The sequence below is a fragment of the Paroedura picta genome, unplaced genomic scaffold (assembly GCF_049243985.1).
Source record: "Paroedura picta isolate Pp20150507F unplaced genomic scaffold, Ppicta_v3.0 Ppicta_v3_sca21, whole genome shotgun sequence".
Classification (NCBI taxonomy): Eukaryota; Metazoa; Chordata; class Lepidosauria; order Squamata; family Gekkonidae; genus Paroedura; species Paroedura picta.
In genome coordinates, this window is record NW_027518618.1 from 4531741 (window position 1) to 4556415 (window position 24675).

At 63.5% G+C, this 24675-nt stretch overlaps 1 protein-coding gene across 3 annotated transcripts; it reads right to left on the reverse strand.

Annotated features, from left to right (window-relative positions):
• Nucleotides 1-10191: 10191 nt before the first annotated feature.
• Nucleotides 10192-23220, reverse strand: DHX34 (DExH-box helicase 34). Of its 3 annotated transcripts, none has more exons than XM_077318581.1 (17): nt 22850-23220; nt 19730-20372; nt 19086-19397; nt 18186-18443; nt 17372-17474; nt 16782-16999; nt 15328-15502; nt 14795-14994; nt 14470-14571; nt 13898-14116; nt 13576-13749; nt 13295-13400; nt 12223-12329; nt 11852-12130; nt 11562-11741; nt 11295-11442; nt 10192-11098 (listed from the first exon to the last, which is right to left on the reverse strand). In XM_077318581.1, exons 1-17 carry the CDS (start codon nt 23203-23205, stop codon nt 10950-10952), a joined length of 3729 nt encoding a protein of 1242 aa, XP_077174696.1. In that variant the 5' UTR covers nt 23206-23220; the 3' UTR covers nt 10192-10949. The 3 variants fall into 3 exon arrangements, with proteins under 3 accessions (XP_077174696.1, XP_077174695.1, XP_077174697.1); XM_077318580.1 differs by having other exon boundaries at nt 13283-13400; XM_077318582.1 differs by lacking the exon at nt 22850-23220 and adding an exon at nt 22692-22780 and having other exon boundaries at nt 13283-13400.
• Between the last annotated feature and the right edge of the window lie 1455 nt (nt 23221-24675).

A 24675-nucleotide genomic window follows, 5' to 3' on the forward strand; every position in this document is an offset into this window, starting at 1 on the left:
CGGCCGCTGGAGAGCACCAAAGGTGAGCCGGTGGCAGAGTGGCAGGGCAGAGCCCCAGGCAGCAGCCAGGGAGGAGGATGAGGAGGAGCTACGGCCCGGTACCGACTGATCTACGGACCGGGACCGGTCTCCGGACCGGGGGTTGTGGACAGCTGGTTTAATGCATCTTGAAGGCCTGTTTTCAAAGGTCCATTAAGGCTAAGAATATAATTTCAGTACTTCTAAGGCCCAAAAGTGCAATTAAAGGGTTTGGATGACAACGGCTCTTTCCTCAGAATGTGGACTTTCGATTTATCTGGGCAAAAGCAAGTTTTATTTTAAAACCCATCAGCTGGACATGCAAAGACTTCCCTCTAGCCCAAAGACACCGGCCGGGGTTGAGACGCTCCCCTACCCTGGAAGGAGACCTTGACCTCCCTTTCCGCAAACCTGGATGCTGATTTGGCAACAGATTCCAGAGGGCAGCCGCGTTGGTCTGAAGGAGCAGAGCAAGTCCCAAATCTTAGAGGTGCCACTGGACGTCACAGCCTCCGAATGTAGGCGGCATATTCCGGCCCCTCCACATGACGTCGCCCACCTCCAGAGGCGAATCAAGAAAAGTGGATTGACCACCATTAAATGTGCAAGCCACCGGTGAGCAACTAGCGAGCAGCCAGGGGAAAGGAGGCATGGAGGGGGAAAGGCAGGATAAAATCAGCAGCTTTGTCCATCCCTCACTCCTGCCCTCCCCCCTCCAGTTCCTGCCCAGCAAGGGAGGCAGACCCCCCCCCCATCAGCTCTCTCTGCAGCGTTTTTTGACCAAGTGCCTCCTTCCCTCCCTCCTCTCGGTTGTCAGACCCCCGGCCCTTCTTCTCCTCTCTTCCATGCCCCACCCTGCTGTTCCGCCCACCTGCCACCCAGCCATTCCCCTCCACAATCACCTGGGACTCCTGCCCTCCCTCTCCCCCCCTGAGCGCTTCTTAAGCAGGGTGCTGCCTCTGTGCCGCCTGTGCCACCTCCGTGCTGCCTGTGCCACTGCTGGGCTCTCTGCCAGGAGCGTCTCCCACCGTGGCTGCAGCTGGATTTGCATCAGCAAGCCTCACCTCGCCTCCTTGGGCCGGCTCTGGCAGGTGGCACTGCCCCTTTAAGGAGGAGGAGGAGGAGGAGGGAGGCTGCCTGCCTGCCTGCCAGCCCGCCAGGGGGGCTGTGGGTGGCTGTCTTGCCCTCTCCTCTCCCTCGCTTTCCTTTCTGGGGCCTGATCTGCCACCTCCCGAGTAGGACCCCTGGGCTCCTCGCGGCCAAGCACGGGCTAGGCCAGCTTTGCCCTCTGGCGGCAGGTGGTCGCCAGGAGCGGCACCTTATGGGAAATGGGCAGCACAGGGATGGGGTCGGGAGAGAGGAGAAGAAGGGACGGGGGTCTGACAACCGAGAGGAGGGAGGAAGGGAAGGAGGCACTTAGTCAACAACCACCACACCGAGATTTAATGGTGTTTGAATCTGCCTCCCTCACCGTGGCCTCCGCTGGCCATCTGTGTTGGGGGGGGGGGGTTACCTTACTTGGCAATTCCCACCGGGTGAAATGGAAGTTCCAATTTTTTTTAAAAAGCTAGACCAACAAACCTCCGATTGGTCGCCTCCATTGATTGACAGGCCGAGGAGCGGGGGGGGGGTGAAGGAGGGCATCACTCTCTCGGAGGAGGGGAAAAGGCGAGACGCTGTGGCGGGAAGGCTTTATAGTGTGGAGGGGAGATTTATATCACACTATTGCAGGTCGGAGGCATCTCGCTGTTTTGACCTCTGTGCGGAAATGCCCCGGGTGTTGTGACCCTTCCTGGAAGGGCCCTAAGGGTTTTTTGTGGGGATGCCTAACCCTACAGAGGAGGGGCCATGGCTCACAGGCTTGGCCTGCAGGAGGTCCCGGGTCAGTCCCTGGCAGCGTGAAAGAGCCAGGCAGGAGGGGAGGAGAAAGACGTTTCTCTGCCCAGGACCGCAGAGAGCAGCTGCTGGTCTGAGTGGACAAGGCTGACTCTGATGGGCCAGTGGTCTGATGCAGAGCCAGCCCCGTCCTTCTGTGTTCACATGTTCGGAGCCTATGGGAGTCTGCACTGGGGCTGTTGCTCTCCTTGGATAACAAAGAGGCCGCCAATCAGCAGCCAGCTGCCCGCTTGCCTGTTGTGAGGGACGTGCCTGAGTGACGGTCGCACACGCCCCTCCCAGACTGCACGGGGGGGGGGGGGGGGAGGCTCCTCTGCCTGCAGACAGCTGGACCTCGTTTTAGGATGTCTTTCGAGGCAAATCTGTTTTAAGTTGTTGGCTGCCTTCCTGGCCCTGACCAGGCTGGAAAAGGTGGGCGGGGGGGTATAGATGTGTGAGCCCATGAAGCCTTAGCAGGAGTTTTGGATTTCAGGCTCAGGACCTGAGCTCCTGGGCTCTGAATGGCCACAGACACCAGCAAGCAGGAGAAGACCTTGTGGGGGAGGCCCCATAACAGCAAGGGGAGCAGGAATGCACCCACCATCCCACCCCGGGCAGTAGGTAAGCCTCGGCCCTCCTGTCCCCAGTCGTCTAGGCTCACCTCTCCCCCCAAGAGACAGGCACCTACTCCTGCCCCCCCCACCCCTGAAAGTGGGCCCAGGGTCTGGAGGCCCAAGGTCCCACCCCCTCCAGCAGCCTCCGTAGGGGAGAGTTTCCTTCTCCCCCTGCCCAGCCAGGGGAGGACAGATGGCTGAGCCTCTCCTTTCTCCAGAAGGACTCTGGGGAGGCCCCAGCAGACAGACAGACAGACAGACAGACAGACACACCAGGCTGCCTCCACCATGAGGTGACCCTCCTGGAATGCTTTAAGGCTGATCCTGCATTAAGCAGGGGGTGGGGCTAGAGGGCCTTTTGGGCCCTCCCAACCCCTTCTAGAAGTGTACCCCAGACCCCCTGTGCATGCATCTTATTTTCGTTGCCTAGGGGGCTGTGCACTTATCCTTGCTGAATTACGCCTTATGTTTATCTGCCCACTTTTCTGGTGGGCATGGATCCCCTTGAATTCTGTCTCTGTCTCCTGGCGTGCTCCACCCAATTGGGTGTCCTCTGCAGACCGGACAAGTAGTCCCGTAAGCCACTCGCCCGGATCATTTGTAAAAATTCTGAACATTTCTGGGCCCGAGGATCCCTCCGACTTGGGGGGAGTGGAGAAAGGAGCCAGTGGCCAGGCCTGCACAAGAGCACACCTGAGTGTTCACATCGATGACACTTTCCAAGTGGAGAGCTAATTAATTCCAGGCCGTGAATGTAAGCATAGACACAAAGGCAGTACATATTTAATGTATTATTCTGGGCCTGTAATTAAATTAAATTAAAGCAATTTCCCATCAACTCAGGGTTAGGCTGCGGGGGGAGGGGGGTTCTCGCCCTTGCAATTATTGTGAGAAATTAAAGCTCCTTTAGTGGAATAATGGAATCCTACTTTGCATTTAAAAGTGTCCAGGATTGCATAGGGAGCTCTAGCAGGTTGTTACTGATTCTGGGGTCTGCCGGAAGCCAAATGCCAGACTGCAGTTGTGGGTTCATTTGCATTTGAAGCAGCACCTGATGGGGGGGCTCTTTCCCCCCCCCCAAGCCCTCTGCCAGCAACCTTGAAAGCAACCCCCCCACCACCACCCCAACGCTGGGAGAAGATGTGTCCAGGGAGACCAACCAAGATGGAGGCACAGCTGGGAGGAGGCAACAATGTCCCCCTTCCCTCCCCCAGTGACAAAATGTTTCCTTAATGCTGAGCCAGGGAGCCCCCCAGCCCACGCCCCCTTCTGAGAAAACAGCACCCGCTTTGCCGCCCAGCTGGTCAGCCTGACCTTGGCGCACCCAGGGTGTAAAGCTGTCCGTTGTGTGTGTGCAGGGGGGTGGTGTCCATTTCCCACCCCACAGCAGTCCTCTTAGCACCCCTGCTGGAGCACATCCTTGCATCTTCCTCTCGGGACCTGCCCTGCAAGGCCCTGAGGCCTCCTGAGTTCTGCTTGCTGGTGGAGAAGGGGGTCTTTTTGGAGCCCTTCTTGGCCTCTGCTGGGAGCCCTGAGAAGAAAGGTGGACGAGTCATCCAGGCTCAGCACCCGCCGGCAGCACCCACCCACCCACGCACCCACCCCTTGGGACACTGTGAGAAAACAGCCCTGCCCGGGAGCTGCCTGCATTCGGATGAGGCCTTGTGGGGTGACTCTGGACAGTCTCTGCAAGCCAAGGAGGGGAGGAGAGGAGCATTTCCCCCAGGTGAAGGCTCCTGGCTTCCCCTCTGGCTTGGCCAGGCCTCCTCCCCCACTCCAGCCCACACACACACCTCCATTCCTCACCCCACTCACAGGCCAAGAAGTGGCATGAGCATCCCGTTCCAGTATCCTGCCAAGATACTGGACACAGAGCCATGGATTCTCCCCCGTTCCTTCTCCCCCGGCTGGACTACCTGGGGTGTGTGGGGTGTTGGTCCACAGGGCAGATGGCCTGGCCCAGCATTGCTCTTCCCAGTTGGCAGAGAGCAGGCAAGAGGAGGAACAGGGGCATCTCCCCCCGCCCCCCCCCCACACCCCTCCAAGCCACGAGTGGGGAGCAGGGAGAGGGCGTCAATCAGCGTGCCAGAGGGAAGTGAGAAGACCCAGGCCAGGAACAGGAGAGGCAGGAGAGACCGGCTGAGCCTGAAGGACACCCCCTCCCCCTCCCCCTCCAAGCAGTTCTTGTAATCCCTCTGGGCATCCAGCCTGGACGCTGTGCCCTCCCCCTGCCCGCCTGCCCTCCTCCCGCAGTGCTTCTTGCAGGGGGTGCTGGAGCACCAGAGGCCAGAGACCCAGAGAAGCACTCTCAGCCCTGGCCACACCCCTCCCCCGACATGCCTCGCCCTCCGGACCCTCTGCAGGATACGTGGGAAGACTGTCCAGGTAAATACTCAAGGTGTTTTCCAAACTGAGGTAGGGAGTTGCTCAGCAAAAGCAAAAGAACAAACTGTTGGGCGCTGGTTTTCTCCTGTCATCCTTTTGAAAATACGGATTTAAAAACCGATGGAAAGAAATGGCACGTTATCACATCACGTGGCCCCTTCCGAGCACCTGCCGTCACAGGTGAAGAGGAGAGGGAGAGATGCACAAGCCTTGAGTTGTCATGGCAACGGGGACCAAAGCCCTTCGCCTGTGAAAGGGTTCTGTGAAGCCTCCCCATCATTTGCAGCAGCGTGTGGGGCTGGGTCAAGGCTGGGGGCCAGAAGCAACGTGCAGTTGGAAATGTCACTGCTGAACGGGAGCCTCCCCTCCCTTCTGGCACCCTCCCCCTCCAGCTCCAGCCTACTCAGGCGCTCCCTCCCTCCCACCCCCAAGGCCTTGGCAGGGACCAGGCTGCTTTAGGGCCCCACGTGAGGCACAGAAGGTCAGAAATAAGGCCAGGCAGACACTCCCCGGCTGGCATCAGACAAGGCGGGTGCCAGTCTCTTCCTCCCCGATTCTCCTGCCCTTCTCGGGGAGCTCTGGCAGCCCTTTTCCACACTCTGCAAGCAGCCAACTGGGATCCACAATCTGTGAAGAGCCAGACACCCCGGCCCTCAGTTTGGCCCGACCGAGTGGGAGTTGGAGCACAGGAACCAGCCACCCTCCCGCCACGGTTCACAATCCCAATCCCTTTGCCGGCATATATAAGACCGCCTGTTAAAAATTAAGACATTTAAATGGCTACAGAATCCATGAAATCATGAGTATAATTTAGAACAGCCAACCGCATCTTGGCTACCTTCACAATAGATGCAGGGTCTCTGTTCCTCAGTAGTACATTATTCAAATGCTTCTCATCCACACAGAAAAATTCAATTTTCTTCAAGTAGCTCACTAAAGGACCAAGCAGTTGGACAAATTTAGGGCATTCAGTAAGTATATGGTAAAGTGTGTTAGGAACATTCCACCCATGCACACAGAATCCCTCAGAAGCAGGAATTTGGAGAAATCTGCCCTGAGGGGGAGGGGGAGACGTTTCAATGTGCTAACAGATATGCTGGTCTTAAAGGGTTTACATCCAAAGTTTGGAGGTAGACTGGGATAGTCCTGTATGATATAGGAATGTCCCAAAATTGAGGCAAATATAAACTGTCAGCAAGAGATGGAGAGAGCTCTATAGAGTGTGGGGGGGGGAGCTCGGTCACCACCATTGGCTGGAGGTTTTGGCTGGGTTTCATTATTGTTTTAGGGGATTTTACTGTGGGGAATTGTGACCTGCCACAAGCCATCCTATGGGAGTGGCGGGATATAAACCATAAATAAATTGAACTATAAATAAATTAAATAAATAAGAATGCCCCATCAGTTTTTATAGTTTAAATCTTCCGGATATTTTTCTCCATCAATAATTCCTGCTTGACCACAGGAATGCCTTGGCCACAGGCTGTGTGAGGAGGAATCTTTTCGCTTCTCCCGCCGCTCTTTTCTGCCTGCTTGGCTCTGCGGCTGATTTTCTGCTCACGAAGGCCTCACAGTCAATCCCTGGAGATGCAGCCTCCCTCCCCCCCCCCCCCCCGCTCTCCGCCACATGGCTGCTGCACAGCAGAGGCCCCAAGGCCAAGGTTATGCTCCGCCACTGCCGGCGAACACGCCTGAACATGAAGAAGGACTCGTGTTTTGTCCCTTGCTTTTCACTACTCAAAGGAGTCCCAAAGTGGCTCACCAACACCTCTCCCTTCCTCTCCCCCAACAACAGACATCCTGCGAGGGAGGTGGGGCTGCGAGAGCTCTAAGAGAATAGGGACTGGCCCAAAGTCACCCAGTTGGCTGCATGAGGCGGAGGACTGGGAAAACCTAGAATCCTAGACTAGGAAGGGGTCACACGGGCCATCTAGTCCACTCCCTGCTCTATGCAGGATCAGCCTCAAGCACCCAGCCTCTGCTTGAAGAATGCCAGTGAGGGGAGCTCCCCACCTCCTGAGGCCGCCCCTTTCACTGCTGATCTAAACTCATAGTCTCCTAGAGTGGGGAGGGGCCATCCAGGCCCTCTAGTTCAACCCCTGCTCAAGGTAGGATCAGCCTCCAGCATCCAGGAGAAGGATCTGTCCGGCCGCTGCTTGAAGATGGCCAGGGAGGGGGAGCTTGTACTTGAACTGTGACTCCCCCCCCCCCGATATCTAGCCAATACTGTTCTACATGCAGTTTAAAGCCATTACTGTGGGTCCCGTCTTCTGCTGCCACCAGGAACTGCTGCCTGCTCTCCTTTAAGTGTCAACCTTTCAAATATTCAAAGAACGCAATCATGTCAGGTAATTGTGAGTTTCCTGCACTCTGCAGAGGGTTGGACTAGGTGACCCTGGAGGCCCCTTCTGCAAGCTTTCCGGCCTGCCATCCGGCCCAGACCTGAACTTATCCAGTGGAGCCAGGTCCTTCTCAGCCACCGCTCTGTCCATGTCATTCCCTGCCTGCCACCACCCCTGGATGTGTCCGCGTTCTTCTGTGAAAAGAGGCAAAATAGATACTGGGCCTTCCTGCTTCCTCTCTGTCCTCTGTCAGAGCCTCCCCATCTCCACCCAACAGCGGCCCCATTGCCTCGTTTACCTTACCTCGGCTCCTCAGTATCTGAAGCAGCTTTTCTTGTTATATTGAGCTTCCCTGGCCAGTTTCAGCTCATTCCCAGCTGTGGCCTCTTGGTTGGCTGATCTACGGCACCTAGTAACCTAATCTGGCTACTACACTTCCTACACTTCTAATCTGGTGCCCCGGGTTCGATTCCCCACTCCTTCTCCACAGGCGGACAGCTGGGTGGCCTTGGGCTAGTCACAGCCCTGATAAAGCTGTTCTGACCAAGTAGGAATCTCAGGGCTCTCTCAGCCTCAACCACCTCACAGGGTGTCTGTTGTAGGGAGAGGAAAGGGAAGGCAATTGGAAGCCACTTTGAGCCTCCTTCGGGTAGGGAAAAGCGGCATCTAAGAACCAACTCTTCTTCTTCTTCTTTAGAGGACTGTCCTTCCCTCTATTTCTTGAGCATTCCCTTTAACTTCCTTAGCTCCTCCTGAAGTTTCCTCTTCCATCCACATAGACTTCTTGCCCCCCTCCTCCCCCGGTGTTTCAGTCTTGCCGGGATGGGCATGGCTTGAGCTCTCCGCTGCCCCTTTTTCTTCCGGCATTCTCATCAGGTCCCCGAGTACATTCAAGCAGCCCGTCCTGCAAAAGTCTATGGCATGCGGCAGTCCAAATTAGGGGCCCCTGTCCGCATCCATGAAGCCACGCGGGCTTTTGCGCCCTCGGCTAGGGAGGCCGACCCGGCTTCGGCGGCTGGCCGGGCAGGCAACCCCTTGCCCGGCGTGCGAAGTAGCCGCGCCGTCGCCTGCCGCAGGAGCCCTGAAGCGCCGCCGACGCCGCCGCAGCTCGCTTTAGCGGGAGCAGCCCCCCCCCCCGCGCCCGCTTCGGCCAGCCCAGCCGCCGGCAAGCAAGCCCGGCCGGTCAGCAAGCCCCGCGGAGTTCCCGGCCGTCGGGGCGCTGAGGCCGGCGGAGCACAAGGGACAGCCGAGCGGTTCTGGCGTCGGCGGCCGCTGCGGGGCTCGAGGAGGGAGGGAGGCAACGGCGGAGGCGGGCCGCGGGTGTTGGCGTGGCGGGGCTGCCCCGTCGGAGCCTCCCTCCTTCTCTTCTCCGTAGCCAGAGGCTGGCGCCGCCCGCGAGGCTTCCGAGCGCAGAGTCCCCCGAAGACCACGGAGAAGGAGGAGGCGGCGGAAGCGGATCCGGTCGCGACTGCCCAGAAGGGTCCCGAGACCCCGGCCGGGCCCAGCCTGCTGCCCTCCCGACGCCCTTCCCGCCTGCAGACAGGCCCACCAGACGACCCCAGGGTAGCCCGCCTTCCCCGCCCCTCCGTCCGCGCCGCGGCTCCTGGAGCGGGATCGGGGCCGCTTCCCGCCCAGGTGTGCTGCAGGGGACGGGCTTGGGATTCCCCCAGCCCCAGCCCCAGCCCACGCGGGGCCTAAGGAACCCCATCGGCGGGCGGGCCTCCGCGCCGCAGACGGAGGTGCTGCGAGGCGGCTTCGCCCGTCCAGGAGCGGGGCTACTGCGGGGCAGGCCCGGGCGGCCAGGCCAGGAACCCCCAGCCTCGGACCCGCTACCACCATGGGCGTGCCAAGCGGCAAGCAAGCCGTGAAGAACTCCCCCCTCCCCCCCAAAGGAAAGGCCCATCTCCAGCCTGAGAGCATTTCGGGTGGGCTTCTTGGGCGCCCCCTGCTGGTCACAGCAACAACTGGAAATGCCATGGGAGCTGCGGCTAAGGCGGGCACTGCCCACTACTCAAGCCCCCGAAAGAGCCTCTTCTGAGGGGAGCAGCTCCTGTCGGCCTCCCCCCCCCCACCCCCAGGCGTGCCCCCGGGCTCCCGTAGCACTTCTTGAGACTGCCTCCGCTTCTCCCCACTGGGGAGGGGGCTGCCCCAGACCTCCCTGAGCAAGGGGGATGGGGAGAATGCAGCATCTGGGGCCTGCAGGCCACCAAGGCCAGCCTGTGCCCCACCCGCCCCAAAGCAGAGCTCAGGCCGGCATTCATGGCAAGGGGTTCTGTGGACCGGCCGGCCAGCCGCCAGCAACATCGGGCAGCTGCAGAGAGAGAGAGAGAGGGGGGGGGCATGCGGAGCCCTCCTAGCATCCCGCCCGGCAGCTGGCCCAGAACCCAGGGAAGTCCACGGGGGAATGACTCGTCGGGTGGGGGGGTGAAGATGCTTCGAGCCTCCTGCCGTCCATGGCTCTCTCTCCAGCCGGGCGGTCCCTCTGCAGGCCCACTTTCCAGCCACTCTGTTGACTCCAGAGCAGGAATTCGCCCCGTGAAGAATGGCACAGCTCTCTGGAGGACTCTGTTCCTACTGGCAGGCTGAGGAGTCCGACTTCAGTGCCCACTCCCCCTTCTGCCAGTCTCCTGCCGCTCTCTGGCTGCCTTCAAATGCACATACTCTCCTCCTTCATCGCCTCCCTGGTGCTCGCTCTTGTGGTGCGCCGTTGCCTGGCAGACCTGTGGCCACAGAAGGCCCAGCAGAGAGTGGGGAAGGCAGCTCCACAGGGAGACAGCGTTGCCACCCTGCTCCTGCTGCAACACAGGCCCTCTGCTCTGGGGGGGGGGGGCAATGTTTGCGCATGGCAGCCGTGCCTCCCCTCGTCCCCTGGGCCAAGCTGGGACTGGGACACAGTGCCCCACCCACATTTTCTTCACTCAACATTCACTTTAGCCAACAGAAAGCAGACTAACGGAAACCGGCAGGCAACATTTCATTTCCGAAAGATGTTTTAAAGCCACAAAGATCAGCGCCCCCCCCCCAATACACAGGGGGTTTGGAAGCCTTTGAAGACCCACGCAAGGGGCACCGGCATCTGTGTGCAGCATCTGCAGTGGGGAGAGAGCAGCTGGGCCCTCCCCCTCGGGCTAAGCGCCCCCAGCCCCACTGGCAAACCCAGGCAAAGCCTCTGCCAGCCGCCCACCTCACTCCCAGGGCTCGCAGCTGGGAAGGGGCTGCTGGGATTTTCCATTGAGATGAAGTCAACGTAGAAGGGCCACTGCTCCAGCCGGACACAGCTGTCCCCCCTCCCCCAGTCCAAAATGGGGGCAGCAGGAACCTTCGTCTGACGAAGCCCCCATCAAGACCCCCACCAGCCCATGTGCTGGCTTTTCACCCTCTTGCGGAGTGCCAGGCCATGCCAGGATGTGGTGAGGCTGCCCCCTAGAGGCCCAGGCCCATCAACACAAGCGGAGGAGGAATCCGCCACATCACCCCACTGGGGAACCAGAGGACCAACTCTACCAAGACCTTGGGGGGGGGGGGGGAAACACCAGTCCTCCCTGTCCTAGGAGCAGAGGGTGGGGGCAGCACAAGCAGACCTGTCAGCGCCAGTGGTCTCCTGGGGCCAGGGAAAGGCCAGGGGGGCCCTCTCGACTCATGCCCCACATCCTCTGCTTTCAGGCGGCGCACGCCAAGGAGGCCGAGGGAACTGCTCCAGCCCAGCCAGGTCTCATCACCCTTCTGGGGGCGCCTGATGCTGCTTCCGGTGGCGCAGGATCTCCGTGGGAGTCAGAAGGATCGTCCGCTGGCAGGCGGGGCAATCGTAAGGCCGCTGGAGGGCAGAGTGCCCAGGAGGGCTCTGGGTCTCCCCTTCCAAAGGGCCTGGAGGGGCGAGGAAGACCGGCGGGTCAACGCAGAGGCCGGAACAGCCCCTGGCAGGCTGCCCACAAGAGGGCTGGCTTGAGCCCTCCCCCCACCCCCATTCCATGAGGGGACAAGATGTTTCGCCAGAAGGGGTCCCCCCCCCGCCCAGCCAGAGGTCCTCTCCTGTGGAGTCCCCCACCCAAGGCCCCCTCACCTGCCAGACCGGACTCCTCCTCTGGGCCGGAGGGCCGGCAAGCGTCTTCATGGGCCAAGCGTTCCAGCGGAGTGAAGGGCATGTAGAGGCCACATTGGGGGCACGTCCAGAAACTGCGCAGGCACTCCCCATAGAGATCCCCCTTGTCCTGCGGGGCAAAAGCAAGGCCAGAGGGGCTGATATGCCCTGGAGGGGCCAGGCCACGCGGTCCCCCTACTCGGGGCACTCCAGGGCCCACCCGCCCCACCCGCCCCACCCCACACTCACCGCCAGGCAGCTGAAGGTCAGGAACCCTCCAACCTGGAAGCCCCCCTTCACCTCATCCGGCACCATCTCCATTCCCTGGAAAAGGCTGGGGGGGGCTGCAGCGGCCCCTGCCTCCGGGGCAGGCCCCACGTACAGATGCTGCTGCTCCAGGGGCGTCAGACGACGCAGGCCGTACTGCACCTGGCAAGATGAGGCAGCAAAGCAAGTGAGCCCCCACCCGCCCACCCGCCCGCCTGCCTCCCCTCTGGCCAGTGCCCATCCCGCCCCAGCGAGGGAAGCAGCGGGCACACCTCTGTCTGGAGGAAGGCCAGCAGCTCCCGGGTGAGCTGGCCCACGGGGCGGGCACCGGGCTGGCGCTCTGCGGCTCCCTCCACCTGGTCCCTGTGGCCCCTCCGGCCCGCCAGCTGCTGCTCCAGGATCTGCTCCCAGGAGGCGCGGAGGCGCAGGGCGGTGGAGAGCAGGCGCAGGGCGGTCTCGGCCACGGGCACCTGCAGCTCCAGCCACGCGTCGGCCACGATGCAGGTACAGTCCGCGTTGGTGTCCAGGGCCCGGGCCAAGAGCAGGAGGGCCTGCAGGGGAGGGACGGAGGGCAGCTGAGACGACCAATCGAGGGGCATGGGGGGGGGGGTCCGCGCATGGGGGGGGGCACAGGGCCACTCACCTGCAAGGCAGGCAAGCGCAGGCAGTTCACCAGGTAGGGCTTGTTGGTCTCCAGCAGGGAGACGAAGGCCAGGACCTGGTGGTGGCTGCTCAGGCCGTCAGTGGAGCCTGCAGAGCGAAGGGGCCGGGGTCAGGCTGCCCCTGCTGGACGACTGACTCTTCTCCGCTTGTGCCACTTGCACAGCCGCTGCCGGAGCAGGCGGCTGAGGAGGCGGGACTGAGTGGTGTGAACCAAGCAGCCGGTCCCAGCCAGGCAGACACCCTGCCCTCGTCCCAGCAACACCCCGGCAGCTTCAGCACCTCAGCCCTGCCCAGACCACACTCCGGAGCACAGGAGACGGCACCGGCAAGGGGCTCAGACAGCTCGTCTTCCTGGTGCGCTGTCAAGGCAGGCCCTTCAGGGGAGGACCTCTGAGGCCGCAGGTCCGGCCAGGTGGCAGGTAGCACTTAAGCAGGGCAGCAGCTACACTTCCTCCGGGTGCAATCTGAGCATCGGCCCCTCCCACAGCCTTGCTCCAGCGAAGCTCTGCTCGTCTGTCTACCGGCTCCAGACTCCTGCCTTTGGCTTCTGGCCTCTGTCGCTTGGTGCTCGGCCGTCTGCCTCTGCTCTTGACCTCGGCGGCTTCCTTGACTACTCTCCGGGCTTCTGACCCAGCTCCGGCTCTTGCCTCAATCCTGCCTGGCCAGTAACTAGACCCTGGACGGGACGTTGACTCTGCATTCAGTACACGTTTTGGGTCTCGGCTTGCCGGCCGAGGGTGCTGGAACTGGGACTCATCTCAGCACTGCCCCTCACTGCCCCTCGCTTCCCCGCCCTTCCTTCCCTTCACAATGACCCTGCGAGGCAGCGTGGTCTGAGGGAGAGACTGGCCCCAAACTAGCCCCAAAGCCTACAAGCAGAACACGGACCTGGAACCCGGCAGGTCTCCCCAGGCCTCATCCGGCAGCCACCAGGCCAGCATGACGCCCACTGCTTCAGCTGGGGCCACCTCACGCCATGCCTGCGCCCCCGCCCCCCACATGCAGAAGGGGGGTCTCTGTCCGTGGAACACTCCACCCACCCTGCCCGGCACCTCTGTGGGGCTTGGCCCCCTGGCCTGGCAGCAGGAGCTCCGGCAGGTTGGCGAAGACACTGGTGGGGTGCAGGAGGACGGCGGCCTTCTCCTTGGTGTGGAAGATCTGTGGGGCAAGGAGCAGGCTGACCAGAGCCCAGCAGCCGCCTGCCCAAGAGCAGAGGCCTGCCCCCCCCCACCCACAGCTCCCCCGAGGCCCCTCCGTTGCCAGACAGGACGGCACCTGGGGAAGGGCCCCACTCCCTCCCAAGCCCTGGGGAGGGGGGAGGGGTTGCGCTTGCCTGGTCCGAGTCCTTGCGGGTGCTGTTGAAGGGGTCCGGGACCGCCAGCTGGGGGTACAGGCCCCGCCCCAGCACCACCTGCAGGAGGGCCAGCTGGGACCGCGACAGGCCCTGGGCCGCCGAGGAGGCCGCCTGCAGCTCCGACATATTGTGGCGCAGCTGGAACTTCACGTCCTGGGCCAGAACGGGAGGGAGCAGGAGTCACGCTGCCTCCTCTGCTGGGGGTCCCCCAGGCAGGCCTGCCCTCAAAACCCCCAGCCAGGCTGCAAGGGGACCCAGGCAGGGCGAGGAGGGAGCCCGTGTCCGGCCCACGGTGGCCCACCTGGATGTCCAGGCCACGCTCCGCCGCCTCTCCTTCTCCCGAGGAAGAACCGGCCTCCTCATCCCGCAGGCGGAGCACTTTGCGCCGGCGGCCCTCCCCCCGCTCGTGTTCCCGCTGGAGTCGGTGCAACTCCCGGCGTTCCCGGAGGCGCCTCTGCCGGGCGTAGGAGTCGCGGGGCCGGGCGGAGGGTTCCAGCAGCCGGTGGTCCCGCAGGAGTCCCTGGCCCAGGAAGAAGAAGAGCTGATCTGCTGGTAGCCCCTCCGCACTACCTGGAGGAGTTCCAAAGCGGCCCACAGACATCTTTCCCTTCCCCTCCCCACAGCAGACGCCTTCCTTGTGAGGTAGGTGGGGCTGAGAGAGCCCTGAGAGGAGGGGCTGCCAATGGCGGAGGAGGAGGAGGAGGAGGAGGGACACCGCTGCTCCTGACCAGACTCCAAGGCGTGCACGGATCCCTGCCCCCTCACTCTTACCAGGAAGGAGCGGCATGCCACCTCTGCCACCTTCAAGCACCTGCCCAGAGCAAGGGCCCCTCCCCTCCACCTCCCTCCCTCCCTCCCTCCCTCCAGCCCCACCTGGAACTGGCGCCTCAGGTTGGCTGCCTCGTACAGACGGTGCTCCTCCAGGCCCCGCCGGCGGCACCAGTGCCGGGACCCACCTCGTTTCTCGGACTTCACCTGCCAGAAGGGGAGACGAGACCCTCAGGCCACAGGCAGATGGACCCTTCCTCGGCCCTGCCCAGGGACGCTCAACGGCCCCTGGTCTCACACCCTGGGCAGCCCAGCCACAGAGCTCTTTGGAAGCCCAACTGGATTCGCCCGAGTTCAAGCCAGGGCCAGCCCTGAAGGAAAAGGTCCCCCAGGGGAGGGAGAAGAGGAGGTGGGGCCCCTGCACACCCACCTGCACCCAGGCATCAAACAGGTTCAGCAGAGTGAAGGGGTCCCCCAGGGGGCTCTCCAGGGGCCGCCGGGCAGTGGCACAATCCGGGTTGCAGTGCCTGCTGCTGCTGTGCAGGAAGGGGGAGGGCACGCTTAGGACGGCCGCCGTGGTCAGGGTGGCCTCAGCCAGGCCAAAGAGCGTCCCCAGCACTAGCATCTTCCCTGCAGGGAGGGGGGGGCATCAGGCAGGGCACAGACCCCCAGCACAGCCAGAGAGGGCATTCCGGCCCACCACCCAGGCTCTGCCACAACGCAGAGGGCAAACCCTGCCTCGCACCAGTGCTCTGGCCACCCCAAGAGCCATCCAGCGACATATCCTTAGAGGCCCACAGGCCACATCGTGGGGGGAATGCACATCGTGTTGAAAATTAAGCCCCACCCAATCAGTTGTGTGCCCCCCCCCCAGCAGTGGTCCAATTGCAGGACCAAGTCCCAAAACCAGAGCCACGTTTAGGGCTGAGCCCCCTCCCCTCCCCTCCCCGCCACGCTGCTTACCAACCACCACCTCCACGGGCAGCTCGGCCAGCAGGGTCCCAAGGGGGGTGAGGCTCTCCTCCGGGTCCAGCGCCCCCTGCTGCTTCAGGTATCCCACAGCGGTCTCCAGGCTGGCCGCAGGGGGGGGCTCCAGGAAGGGGAAGGCTCGGGGGTCCCCCAGGCCCATGCTCTTCATCTAGGAGAGGACCGGAGCATGGCTTCTGCAAGCCACCAACATACGGCACCAGCAACCACTCTAACGGGGGGGGGGGGCGCAGAGCAGGCAGGGCCCTGGACGACCCTCATATCAGGACGGAGGAAGTGACACGGGGTCTCCCCACACCGCTGGCACCACCCCGCGCTCGGCCCCCCTTTGGCCCCAAAAGAAGGGCATGTTAGTGCAACATTAAGAGGAGCAGCTGGGGAAGGGCAACAACGTGGGAAGGATTCAGGGCCAAGCATGAGAAGAACTGCTGGGTGTTTATACCCCACTTTTCACGCCCCGAGTTCCAAAGCGGTTTACAAAGATCTTTCCCTCCCTCTTCCCCACCACAGGCATCCTGTGAAGTAAGTTGGGCTGAGAGAGCTCTGAGAGAACTGACTAACCCAAGGTCACCCAACTGGCTGCATGTGAGGGAGGGAAAAGAAGAGCTCTTCGCTTTTATAACCTGCTCTTCGCTACCCAAAGGAGTCCCAAATCAGCTCATGAACACATTTCCTTTCCTTTCCCCGCAGGAGACGCCCCGTGAGGGAGGTGGAGCTATGAGATCCAGACAACCGCTCTTCAAGAACAGCTCTAGGAGAATTGTGACTGGCCCCAGGTCAGCCGGTTAGCTGCATGGGGAGGAGAAGGGGGGGGAATCGAACCGGGTTCTCCACCACAGTGGTTCCCAACCTTTCTATCACCAGGGACGGGTCAACGCTTGACAATTTTACTGAGACCGGGGGGGGGGGGGTAGTCTTTTGCCGAGGGACGTCGCTGCCGCCTGAGCCCCTGCTCCACTTGCTTTCCCGCCAGCGCCCCTGACCTCCTGCCGCCCACTGGGGGGAGCCCCAGCCATGGCGGCCGCTGGAAAGCACCAAAGGTGAGCCGGCGGCTAAGTGGCAGGGCAGCCCCCGAGGTAGCAGCCAGGGAGGAGGACAAGGAGGAGCCGCGGCCCGGTACCAACTGATCCACGGACCGGTCCCGGTCCCCAAACAGGGGATTGGGGACCACTGCTCCACGACACACCAGGCTGGCTCTCCCAGCGCCTTCCCTACCCCCCCCCCCCCAGCTTGCTTCTTAGCCCTGCAGCAAAAGGTGTTTTTGGGAGCAGGGATGCTGGGGCTGAGGCACAGAACTCCTGGCTCTAAAGCTCCCACCCAAACCCAGCAGGCCAAGAGAGAACCGGGAGTAGCCTCTGGCCTGGGCTCCGTTCCTCCTTGGCCCTTCCCCAGCACCTGACGGCTTCCGTGCTGCCCACCTCACCCCGTACCTGAAGCACCAGGGAATCCAGAGCCACGCGCTGGATCTCGGGCAAGGAGTAGGCCGCGAAGGACTCATAGTCCGACTCGGCATAGAGACGGTAGCAGACCCCGGGCCCCGTCCGACCCGCGCGCCCCTTGCGCTGCTCGGCGCTGGCTCGGCTGATCCAGAACTCCTGCAGCCGCTGCAGCTTGGCTTTGGGGTCGTAGCTCAGCTCCTTCACCTTCCCTGCGAGGCAGAGGCCGGCTCAGCGCAGGGCCGCCCTGGGCAAGGGACGGGCCGGGCCGCCCAAGCAGCATTCGCCCTGCGTCTCGGGACTCATGCCAGGCAGGGCCCGCCAGCATTCCCCGGAGCCTGTCCCTCGGCACTGCCCACGTCCCTTTCCGAGCACCAGCAGAACCGACAGAGGCTGTCCCAGGAGCAGCAGAAGTGGCAGGACCCGCAAGCAGATTCCCGGGGCTGCCAAGGAGACCCATCCATGCCGTGCCCGCAGCAAAGCTGGCAGCAAAAACGCCTCCCTCCTGCCAGAGCCAAACGGGGGCAGCCAAAGCCAGGAGAAGAGCCCCCCTCCCCTCCTCCCCCGGGCAGCCCGTCTTGTACCTGAGTCCAACACAAATCGGACACCGTCGATGGTAACCGACGTCTCGGCAATGTTGGTGGAGACGATGCACTTCCGGACTCCTGGGGGAGCCACATCAAACACCTGCCGGGAGGGAGGAAACAGGGGAATCCAAGCCCTCTCTGCCTGCCGGCCATTCTTCTCACAGGGCCCAAAACGCCTGGCATGGTACTCCGTGAGCCCGAGGCTTCCAAGCGGGGGGGCTTCCAGCCGCCTCCCTCTCCCAGCGCTTGTCTAGCTGGCCATGAGCAGCTTCCAGAACAAGTCTCGGGGCCTTCCCTGCCCAGGAACGGGGGCCTCGACTGGGGCCCCGACTGCCAGGAAAACCAGCCCTGCAGAGCTCCCAGGGGGTCCTTGTGAGGTTGCCAGGGAATTCAGAGCCTCTGGCAGACCCTCTGGCAGACCCTCAGAGCCTCTGGCACCCCCTGCCCAGAAGGCCTTCCCCTCCTCCGCCCTCTGAAGCTGGCTTGTTGGAGATGGATCAGTGCCGGCCCCTGGAGACGGCCACCCCGGCAATCCCCGATTCACACAGGTGACGCCAGGACGGGATGGGGGCTTGGTGCTCCCAGTCACCTTCAGGCCCACGAGCAACACGTGGCCAGAGCACATCTGGGTGTTGCCGGGCCCAGAGCAGGCATCACCAGCGTGCCAGCCGAGCCTCCGGCGCCAAGGCCAGGTTAATCCAGCCCGGAACAGGTTGAAAAGCTCCCCGCCCCCGGCCCGGTCAGCGGAGTCCTCCCCCATGGCTGGCCAGCCCTCTCTGCCCCACGCCGGCTGCCCAGAGAGGCCCCCCACCTTGTCTTGCTCTGCCACGGAGAGGGTGCTGTGGAGAGGCAGGACGACCCAGCGCTGGGTACGAGCCGCATAGGCCTGGGCAGCCTCCACCACGGCCCCGATCTCAGCCACGCCGCTGAGGAAGATGAGCAGGTCGCCCCGCTCTTCCGGGGGGTACCGGTGGTCGATGGCCTGGAGGACACGCAGGAAGGGCCGGGGGTCCAGCCGGTCCTTGCGCCCGGTGACCCCCTCCTCTGGGGGAATGGGCTCATGCAGGACCTGGAGGAAGGAGGGAGGGGCAGGCAAGAGGTGAGCTGAGAAGCTCCACACAGCCCAGGGGGCTGCCTCCCCCCACCTTTTGTTTTTATGCCTCCGGTCCATACGGAAAGGAAGCTTAGGAAAACAGACCCCAACCCAGAAGAAAGGAAGAGCAGAGGAAGAAGAAGAGTTGGTTCTCATATGCCGCTTTTCTCTACCGGAAGGAGGCTCAAAGCGGCTTCCAGCCACCTTCCCTTTCCTCTCCCCAAAACAGACACCCTGTGAGGGAGGGGAGGCTGAGAGAGCCCTGAGATTACTGAAGAAGAGTTGGTTCTCATATGCCACTTTTCTCAACCTGAAGGAGGCTCAAAGCAGCTTCCAATCGCCTTCCCTTCCTCTCCCCACAGCTGACACCCTGTGGGGTGGGTGAGGCTGAGAGAGCCCCGATATCACTGCCCGGTCAGAACAATTTTATCAGTGCTGTGGGGAGCCCAAGGTCACCCAGCTGGCTGCATGAGGGAGAGCGCAGAATCGGACCCAGCTCGCCAGATTAGAAGTCCACACTCCTAACCACTACCCCAAACTGGCAGGTTTCCACAAAAGTCCCCCCCCCGGAAACAGCCTCCCCTCCCTCCCCTCCCCTCCCCAGAGGAGCCCCCTCACCGTGATGGGGAAGAGCCGACCAGGGACCTGAATGACGGGGGCCCCCCCAAAGTAGTCTGCGAAGAGCCGGATGTTGATGGTGGCGGACATGAGCAGCAGCTTCAGGTCGGGCCGGGCGGGCAGGAGCCTGCGGAGGAGCCCCAGGAGGAAGTCCCCGTGCAAGTGGCGCTCATGCACCTCGTCCACCAGCAGCACCTGGTAGCCAGGCAGGGCGGGGTCGCGCTGGGCCTGGCGCAGGAGCAGCCCTTCCGTCAGGAAGACGAGCCGGGTGGCCGCGGAGCGCGTGCTCTCAAAGCGGATCTGGTAGCCGACCTGGACAGGGGCAGGGCAGAGAGGCTGTCGGGCTTCCAAGGGGGCGGGCAGCTGCCTTCCGCTTCCCCCCTCCAGGAGTGGGGTGCCCAGAGGCACCAGGCTGGGCCCCAGATGAGAGGAAGAGGAACCCCCGACCGGAATCCAAGCAGAGGGAGGTCCTGCTATCCTTGGACTAGCAGTGGCCTGGAAGGTCTTTGGGAAGCTCTGGAGAAGGAAAAGGAGATGGGGGCCCAAACCCTGCTGCGTGGAGAGCCCTCAAAGTGGGTGACGTCCGCCCCACCTGCAGCCCTGAAGGGCGCTCCTGCCTGAGCACCTGCCCTGGTGAGGCTCACCTGGCTGCCGTACTGCTGGAGACTCTCGCAGGCCACCCGCTTGGCCAGTGCGACACAGGCGATGCGGCGGGGCTGGGTGCAGGCCACATGGGTGTAGCCCGCATCCAGAAGGAACTGGGGCACCTGGGTGGACTTGCCACAGCCCGTGTCCCCGGCCACCACCACCACCTGGCTCTTGGCCACAGCCGCCAGCAGCGGCTCCCGGAAGCGGGCGATGGGCAAGGCGGCACGCTCCTTCTGCAGCTGGGCCAGACGGGAGAAGCCACGCTTCTGCTGGAAGTCCAGGAAGTGGAGCACGGCCCGGCGGAACTCCCGCAGACGGGGCTCCGGCACGCCTTCAAGGGCACGCTCCGGCGGCAGCCGAAAGGGGATGCGCCAGTCGGGGTGGTACTCCTGTGGGCCGGGCCGGGAGGCGGGGGAGGCGGCCCCACTGGCCAAGCCCTTCTCTGCCGGGGGGCCACGGAAGCACCGCAGCCGCTCCCAGAAGGCCCAGAACTCGTTCCGCTCTTCAGGCCCCGCCCCGGGTGGGAAATGGACGCCCTCCAGCTGGGCTTGAGTGGCCGGGCGGCCCCAGTCCCACTCCTCTGCGGGGGCGCCATCTCTGCGCCCTCCTGGGCCAGCAGCCATGGGGAGAAGGTGGGGCCTGTCAGGAAGGAGAAGGCAGCGTCAGCGGGGTGGGGGCCAGCAACAGCAGGGGGGCCCCAGCCAGCATCATAGGGGGGGCAGCAACAGCAGGGGGTCCCCAGCCAGCATCGGGGGGGGCACAACAACAGGGGGCCCCAGCCAGCATCAGGGAGGGGGCACAACAGCAGGGGGTCCCCAGCCAGCATCAGGGGGGGCAGCAACAGCAGGGGGGCCCCAGCCAGCATCAGGGGGGGCACAACAACAGGGGGCCCCAGCCAGCATCAGGGGGGGCACAACAACAGGGGGGCCCCAGCCAGCATCAGGGGGGGCACAACAGCAGGGGGTCCCCAGCCAGCATCAGGGGGGGCAGCAACAGCAGGGGGGCCCCAGCCAGCATCAGGGGGGGCACAACAACAGGGGGCCCCAGCCAGCATCAGGGGGGGCACAACAACAGGGGGCCCCAGCCAGCATCAGGGGGGGCACAACAACAGGGGGCCCCAGCCAGCATCAGGGGGGGCAGCAACAGCAGGGGGGCCCCAGCCAGCATCAGGGGGGGCAGCAACAGCAGGGGGGCCCCAGCCAGCATCAGGGGGGGCACAACAACAGGGGGGCCCCAGCCAGCATCAGGGAGGGGGCACAACAGCAGGGGGTCCCCAGCCAGCATCGGGGGGGGCACAACAGCAGGGGGGCCCCAGCCAGCATCAGGGGGGGCACAACAACAGGGGGGCCCCAGCCAGCATCAGGGGGGGCACAACAACAGGGGGCCCCAGCCAGCATCAGGGGGGGCAGCAACAGCAGGGGGGCCCCAGCCAGCATCAGGGGGGGCACAACAGCAGGGGGCCCCAGCCAGCATCAGGGGGGGCAGCAACAGCAGGGGGGCCCCAGCCAGCATCAGGGGGGGCACAACAACAGGGGGCCCCAGCCAGCATCAGGGGGGGCACAACAACAGGGGGGCCCCAGCCAGCATCAGGGGGGGCAGCAACAGCAGGGGGGCCCCAGCCAGCATCAGGGGGGGCACAACAGCAGGGGGCCCCAGCCAGCATCAGGGGGGGCAGCAACAGCAGGGGGGCCCCAGCCAGCATCAGGGGGGGCACAACAACAGGGGGGCCCCAGCCAGCATCAGGGGGGGCACAACAACAGGGGGCCCCAGCCAGCATCAGGGGGGGCAGCAACAGCAGGGGGGCCCCAGCCAGCATCAGGGGGGGCACAACAGCAGGGGGGCCCCAGCCAGCATCAGGGGGGGCACAACAACAGGGGGGCCCCAGCCAGCATCAGGGGGGGCACAACAGCAGGGGGGCCCCAGCCAGCATCAGGGGGGGCAGCAACAGCAGGGGGGCCCCAGCCAGCATCAGGGAGGGGGCACAACAGCAGGGGGTCCCCAGCCAGCATCAGGGGGGGCAGCAACAGCAGGGGGGCCCCAGCCAGCATCAGGGGGGGCACAACAACAGGGGGGCCCCAGCCAGCATCAGGGGGGGCACAACAACAGGGGGCCCCAGCCAGCATCAGGGGGGGCACAACAGCAGGGGGTCCCCAGCCAGCATCAGGGGGGGCAGCAACAGCAGGGGGCCCCAGCCAGCATCAGGGGGGGCAGCAACAGCAGGGGGTCCCCAGCCAGCATCAGGGAGGGGGCACAACAGCAGGGGGTCCCCAGCCAGCATCAGGGAGGGGGCACAACAGCAGGGGGTCCCCAGCCAGCATCAGGGAGGGGGCACAACAGCAGGGGGTCCCCAGCCAGCATCGGGGGGGGCACAACAGCAGGGGGGCCCCAGCCAGCATCAGGGGGGGCACAACAGCAGGGGGTCCCCAGCCAGCATCGGGGGGGGCACAACAGCAGGGGGTCCCCAGCCAGAATCAGGGGGGGCACAACAGCAGGGGGGCCCCAGCCAGCATCGGGGGGGGGCAGCAACTGCAGGGGGGTCCCCAGCCAGCATCGGGGGGAGGGGCAGCAACAGCAGGGGGTCCCCAGCCAGCATCAGGGAGGGGGCACAACAGCAGGGGGTCCCCAGCCAGCATCAGGGAGGGGGCACAACAGCAGGGGGTCCCCAGCCAGCATCAGGGGGGGCACAACAGCAGGGGGTCCCCAGCCAGCATCGGGGGGGGCACAACAGCAGGGGGTCCCCAGCCAGCATCAGAGGGGGCAGCAACAGCAGGGGGGTCCCCAGCCAGCATCAGGGGGGGCAGCAACAGCAGGGGGTCCCCAGCCAACATTAGAGGAATGGCAGCAATAGCAGGAGGTCCCCAGCCAGCATCGGGGAGGGCGCAGCTAGCATGAAGACCTCCTCCCGGCGGATGGGGGGTCCTCCCGCGAGTGGCCTGGGCCGAAGGGGGGCTGGTTTACCTCGCGGGGCTGCCCCTGCCCAGCTTCCCGCCCGCCCATCCCACCGGAGCAGGCAACAGCCTTCTGGGGGGCGTGGGGGGGGGGGGGGGGGGGGGCGGGGGGGTGTAGGGGCGGGGGGGCCGAGGGGGCGGGGGGGCAGCGCTCTCCTTCCGTCCTACCCGACGGGGTCGCTGGGGAGCTGCGGGCGGTCCTGTTCCCGCGCACGCTGGAGCTCCTTCCGCGCACGCGCGTCAGGCGGCGCATGCCCAGTGCTGCTGTGCGAAGCTCTCCGGCCCGGGGCGCTTGCCCTGCCTCGGAACTCCCCGCCCCTTGGCCGCTCGGGGGGGGGAGAACTACCAGTCCCAGCGTGCCTTGCGGCGGGGCGGGGTCGCGCTGGGGGGGCTCCCGGGCAAGTTCTGCGGGGGGCGCGGGCTGGATTGTGGCGGCGGGGCTGGCTTCGGTGCAGGCAGAGCGCGAGCCCCGGCGGGTCCTTTGCACGGCGCCAGTGACCGTCCCCTTCCGCCCATCCGCCCATCCGTGCACAAGGGCTTGCGCGGAGTTTGCGCGGGGAAGCAGCCGGGGCCAGAGAGCGCCGCGGCACGGGGGCCCAAGGATGCAGCAGCTGCACCGGCTCCCGGTGGGATTCCGGGCCCCACGGCCCCCTGCCCCTGAGGGGCCACCGCCCCCAACATGCCCCGCAGAGCGTCGCGTTCTGCCAGCAGCAGCCTTGGCCCCAGAGACACCCGCCTGGCCGCGACCGGAGGGAGGCTTCTTCGGCCCTGGCCCCCTCCTGGCGGGACGAGGGCGGAGCTGTCAGAGTAACAGCACTCTTCTGCCAAGGGGGCATCACCTGGCGTGACACTGGGGTCCCTGTGGGTGGACAGGGAGTGGTGAGTTCCTGCGTTCTGCAGGGGGTTGGTCTAGATGACCCCGAGGTCCCTTCCAACTCTAGGATTCTGTGCGGTCAGGGCCGTCTGGTAAGGAGACGGGTCTCACCTTGGCCCTCCAGTCCGATTAGCCTCGTGCAGGGTAATTAGCAGGTTTTATGTGTATTTAGAATTGTAAATGACTCCAATCGCTCTTCGCAGGGAGGAACAGAAAATAAATCAAATAAGTAAATTAGAATGTGATAAAAATAATATTGAGACACTGACAAGACAATCTGTTTATAAGGATGCAAACGTTGCAAAATAGCAGAGTTATCGGACTCTTGGGCAGGGCGTTGTTAATAAAGCAACGTAGAGATGTAGAATACCAAACAGTCATATCTGAATTAAAGAAAACTCCTTATAGCTCAGGAGACGGTAGATGTAGGATGAGGGAGTGTGGTACGTATTGGGGGGGGGGGGGCAGCATGGCATGATGTTGTAGTGCCCCCCTCTGAAAAAATATGCTGCTGGTGCCCCAGAAATTGCTACACCTAGAGAGCAGTTTTCTGTTGGGTCAGGCTTAAAAGAGGAAGTGCTGGGACAGCTTGCCCAGAACGTCCCATCTGGAGGCTGCTAGAGCCGGCACTGGCTCCTCGAGAGAAAGAAGTGCTACCCAGGAGGGGGGGCAGACCCACACACAGAGAGAGCAAGAGGCAGGCCTCTGCACGGAGGAGGAGGAGGAGGAGGAGGAGGAGGAGCCAAATGAGAAGGGATTTGCCTCCCCCATCCTCGCCTTTGCCTCAGGAACCACACCACACTCAGCCTTCCCCTGCCCAGCAGTGGTGAGGCGGGACGACCCCAATGGCACAGGCCAGTCGAACTTTGGTGCAGTCACCGACTTGCCCATGGAGGATGTCCTAGACCAGGGGTAGTCAACCTGTGGTCCTCCAGATGTTCATGGACTACAATTCCCAGGAGCCCCTGCCAGCATTTGCTGGCAGGGGCTCCTGGGAATTGTAGTCCATGAACATCTGGAGGACCACAGGTTGACTACCCCTGTCCTAGACCACCTTCCTCATGCTGTGACCCCTTCGTACAGTTCCTCATGCTGTGGTGGTCCCCAGCCATGAAATTAG

What these genes read in the sequence shown, in the direction of transcription:
- DHX34 (XM_077318580.1), bottom strand. Translation starts at nt 23,205, where the DNA reads ATGGGCGGATGGGCGGAAGGGGACGGTCACTGGCGCCGTGCAAAGGAC. An exon ending in TGTTTGATGCCTGGGTGCAG is followed by an intron (nt 14,572 to 14,794) that starts GTGGGTGTGCAG and finishes CCCTTCTGGCAG; the next exon opens with GTGAAGTCCGAGAAACGAGG. An exon ending in CCACAGAGGTGCCGGGCAGG is followed by an intron (nt 12,330 to 13,282) that starts GTGGGTGGAGTG and finishes TTCGCTCTGCAG; the next exon opens with GCTCCACTGACGGCCTGAGC.